This window comes from Daktulosphaira vitifoliae, unplaced genomic scaffold (genome assembly GCF_025091365.1).
Source record: "Daktulosphaira vitifoliae isolate Bord-2020 unplaced genomic scaffold, ASM2509136v1 Scaffold_2, whole genome shotgun sequence".
Taxonomy (NCBI): Eukaryota; Metazoa; Arthropoda; class Insecta; order Hemiptera; family Phylloxeridae; genus Daktulosphaira; species Daktulosphaira vitifoliae.
In genome coordinates this window covers 28,835,010-28,839,035 of record NW_026099573.1, presented here as the reverse complement: position 1 = coordinate 28,839,035, position 4,026 = coordinate 28,835,010, and the positions used below count along the sequence as shown (strand labels likewise).

General features: G+C 24.3%; 1 protein-coding gene across 1 annotated transcript in view; it reads right to left on the bottom strand.

Moving 5' to 3' along the window:
• Positions 1-440: 440 nt before the first annotated feature.
• LOC126898091 (angiotensin-converting enzyme-like) overlaps positions 441-4,026 on the bottom strand; it is a 10,385-nt gene continuing 6,799 nt past the window's right edge. The window contains exons 7-13 of the mRNA XM_050672040.1: positions 3,363-3,451; positions 3,134-3,294; positions 2,931-3,055; positions 2,310-2,532; positions 1,970-2,092; positions 775-918; positions 441-706 (exon numbers count right to left, since the gene is read on the bottom strand). Coding sequence (XP_050527997.1) covers positions 529-706; positions 775-918; positions 1,970-2,092; positions 2,310-2,532; positions 2,931-3,055; positions 3,134-3,294; positions 3,363-3,451 — 1,043 coding nt within the window. The 3' untranslated portion in view covers positions 441-528. The remainder of the gene's footprint in view (positions 707-774; positions 919-1,969; positions 2,093-2,309; positions 2,533-2,930; positions 3,056-3,133; positions 3,295-3,362; positions 3,452-4,026) is intronic.

The window sequence follows — 4,026 nt, the reverse complement described above, 5'->3', positions numbered from 1 at the left end:
GTGGGACATTACTTTGAATGAGAATAATTTTTCGATTGTACATATTTTTTTGGAATTATACCTCTTAATAAATAACAATTATTCTGTAAGGAATTTAGTGGATTATGAAAAAGAAATCACTTTGTATATTTATTGTTGCCTTTTGGTATAATTTCATTGATTACCACGTCATCCCATCCTTCTATGCATTCAACCATTTCATCGTTTGAAGATTTTTTTGTTTGCTGTATTTTTTAATTTGTTGATTTATTTGTAGTAAATTATGAAAGATACTTAATACTACTTTTTTACATGTTAGTGTTCTTTGTAGTCTTTTTTATGTACATATCAAGTAAATTATATAAAAATTTATCTCATTATTATTTGAATATATTTATTTATTTTTAACAAACACCAATATATAATATTTATAAATTATTTAACACTATAATATTGTCAGAACTAGTCACAAAAATATCAAGTTTAAACAGCTTAAAGTTAATAAAAACAGTAAAAATTGTAACAAACATAAAAATTTACAATATAATACTAAGAAAGAGGTGTTTTCCATCCCAAGTATTCGTTTGTTTGGTTATTAATTATAGATAAACTTTCATTGAGGGATTGAAAATATTCCATTATTGGACTTGCATCTATTCGTGTATGGCCTACAATTGCTTCAAATAACGTTGACCATTTAGCTGATGTCCCTTTTGACATCACCAATCTTAATGTTATAGTAAACATTTTATCTATACAGTTGATAAATGAATTTTTAATTAAATAATGGTTTACTTTAGCAATTTTCCAATTTTTTTGCAACCTCTTAAATTGCACTGGTACAATGGTCTTGTATCCGAATGTTTTGAATCATACTCTCCGCAAGCAATACACAGAGATTTGAAAAACTGAAATTCTACTATTGGTTGCAAAAAATACCTATTCACATAACAATTAAAAATGAAAACAATCTTTAAAAAATAGGTTAGCTTACCTCTATTATTTAGAGAAGTGTTTTAATTATCTCTGTTATGAATATTAAAAATAATTGTTATAAAAATTGAAAAACCAAATGTTTAAATAAATGTGAAATTTTTTCATTACTTAATTAGTTTTGATTATATAGAAATTAAAATCAGAGTTTAAGTAAATATATAAATATATTATTAATATATTAATATAATAATAATATATTATTATTATTATTATTTTTAATATTTATTAAGGCTTCGACAATTGAGGTCTTTAGACGACAGAAATAAAAGGAATATACAGTAGTACAAACTAAAATTGAATAAAATTACATAACACTATAATTTTTTTTTATTGATTTTTTTAAGTCATATAAAGAGTCATATAATTAGTCCGTTAATTACAAAAATGTTGATGGAACGTGAGTGGAGTATACTTACATTAGTACGAACTGCACTCCCCCTCACTAAATATCCACACACTCTTTAAGTGAAAATACTTGTAACTCAATAATTATTTGTTCTAAATTTGTTATTGACCCATCAAATTTTTTTTTCAAAAAAAAGGATTAAAAATTTATTATTTTCAAATTAAAAAAAAAAAATAAAAATTTTAATAAATAGTAAAAAATATATTTTAAGTCTAAGAAGGCAATAGTTATTAAAAAAAAAAAATCAAAAAATTTTTTATTGTATCAAAAGTTATAAGCTTTGTCATTTAGGTCTGAAGCTAGTTCTTTGCTTTGGGTGTTTGGATGTAAAGTATCTATCCAAAAAAGACTTGATTTGATTACGGGAGCCGGCAGGCACCAAAATTTTAGCGACCCCAAAATTAATTCTAACTGATAATATTTTTTTCTAAATACACATTATTTTGAAAAATCCTGAATAAACTGATTACTCTATGGTAGTTTTGATTAAATTTATAAGTGATACCAAATTTGGGTCATGATTATAAATAAAACTTGTTAATACTTATAAGATTAAATTATTATAACAAGATTTCTTAAAATGCTCACTTAATTGGAGGAATTTCCATCAAAACATTGTATGAAGCACTTGGATCAAAAGGCTTATAATTGCTGTTTGCTGATTTATCTTTTTCTTTCGATATTGGTGAAGTTACTCCTTCATATTTTAATCTTTAGAAAAAAAATGTATATAATTTATAAGTTTTTTTTATATACAGTAAAACCAGATAAATCGAGAAATAGATTCATAAAATAATTTTATGTATGAAACTGATTACTGAGTTCTTAGTTTAATATTACAATTTTTTCCAATCAAAAGGAACTCTATGCAAATTAAAAACTAAGGTTTGACTATAAATAATATTAAATAATAAATAAACGAAAAAACCTTATACTCCACCAGATATCGTTCATAAATTTTGGCGCAAAGGGTGGTTTTACTGCCCAACGCCAATGTTCAAGAGCGTAAGCAAATGGTATGATCGACACTTTTTTCAAAGCCATTTGCAATAGAAAATTCTGTCTACTAGATGGGCTACTTGAATACCTATCTATAAAATCTTGGTAATGAACTGACAGCACTAGTGCATTAATCAGGCTCTCAGTGAATACTATAAAAACATTTATTTTTAATTAAAAATAAATTCTATTTAAATGATAAAGATTTTATTATTCAAAGATTAAAATTCATAAGTACCATATTAAAATTTGCTGTTAACCAAGTATATCAGAACGAATATAAAAGTTATTTTTATTCGGTAAGAATATGGAAATGTTTATTAGATTCGATTGATAGTAAATTATAAATTTTTTCTTTAAGTTTGCGTTTTAAATAAAAATTATCTATTTAATATTTTTTTATAATATGAAAGCTTTCAAATTTTCTTTTATTTGCAAAACGATAAATTCAAATCGTTCTATTCGAATTTTACACCTCAATTATATGGCAGTTGTTATATCTACAAAGTTTTATAAAGAACTTTGAAAAAAAAATTTTTAGTTACGTTACCAGCATCTGGTGTTCGCTGATGTACAACTGGTAGTTTTTTATATGCCATAAAATAATAAACAAATCCAATTAGAGTATGAAGTGTATAGAAATCTTCTGCTCTACTCTTGGAGCACATTTTAATTCTAGCAACATAAAAATAAATCAGTATTTAATTTAAATATTTTAAAAATGAAATACAAAAAATAAACGATATTGATTACCTAAAGTCATTATCTTTGTACAGATCCCAAGCTGTAGCTTGACAATCAGCAAAACTACTGTTCTTTTCGAAAATTGAACGACTCCATACAGTTTTTGGTAAAATGCCCATTCCAAGAGAAGAATAAAAGCCAATGGCTAAATCGAACATTTGTTTAGGTGACTTTAAAAATAACACCAAGCGATATTCAGTTAATATCACAAAGTAGTAAAATAAAATGCTATCCATACCTTAATATCAACATCATTTACAACACGAGGAACAAATTCATCTTTCATTGAATACAGTAAGTTAGTCCATGGTTGCCCTAAAACTGAACCTATTATGAAACGCATATTTTAAAATTCTCAAAAAAAAAAAAATGTATTTTTATATATATACAAAGTGTCAACTTTGTTTTTTTAAATGGTAACACATATTTTTAATTTAATAAAATGTTTGAGTTTTTAATTCAATAAAATGTTTGATAAAATATTTTATAAAATGTTTCAATAAAATTCAATAATAAATGGCATTTGAATTTTTAATAAAACTTAATTTGTTTATTAGATATAAACATTTAAAGTTTCAAATTTTTGAGTTAATATATAGGTATAATACACAAGGGATTACAAATACAGGTAGCTAATTGGTTTTTTATGATATTGCTATCACAGTCACGGATTGTTTATTATCAATTATGACTATCAATAGATATACTTTTTACAGTACAGTTAGTGTACTTATAAACTCACAACAATGTACCTTACTATCATTGATAATAACAATGCTGTGTACCTGCTAATATCGATGTCATAAAAAATCAATTAGCTACCTGTATTTGTAATCCCTAGTGTATTATACCTATATATTAACTCAAAAATTTGAAACTTTAAATGTTTATATCTAATAAAC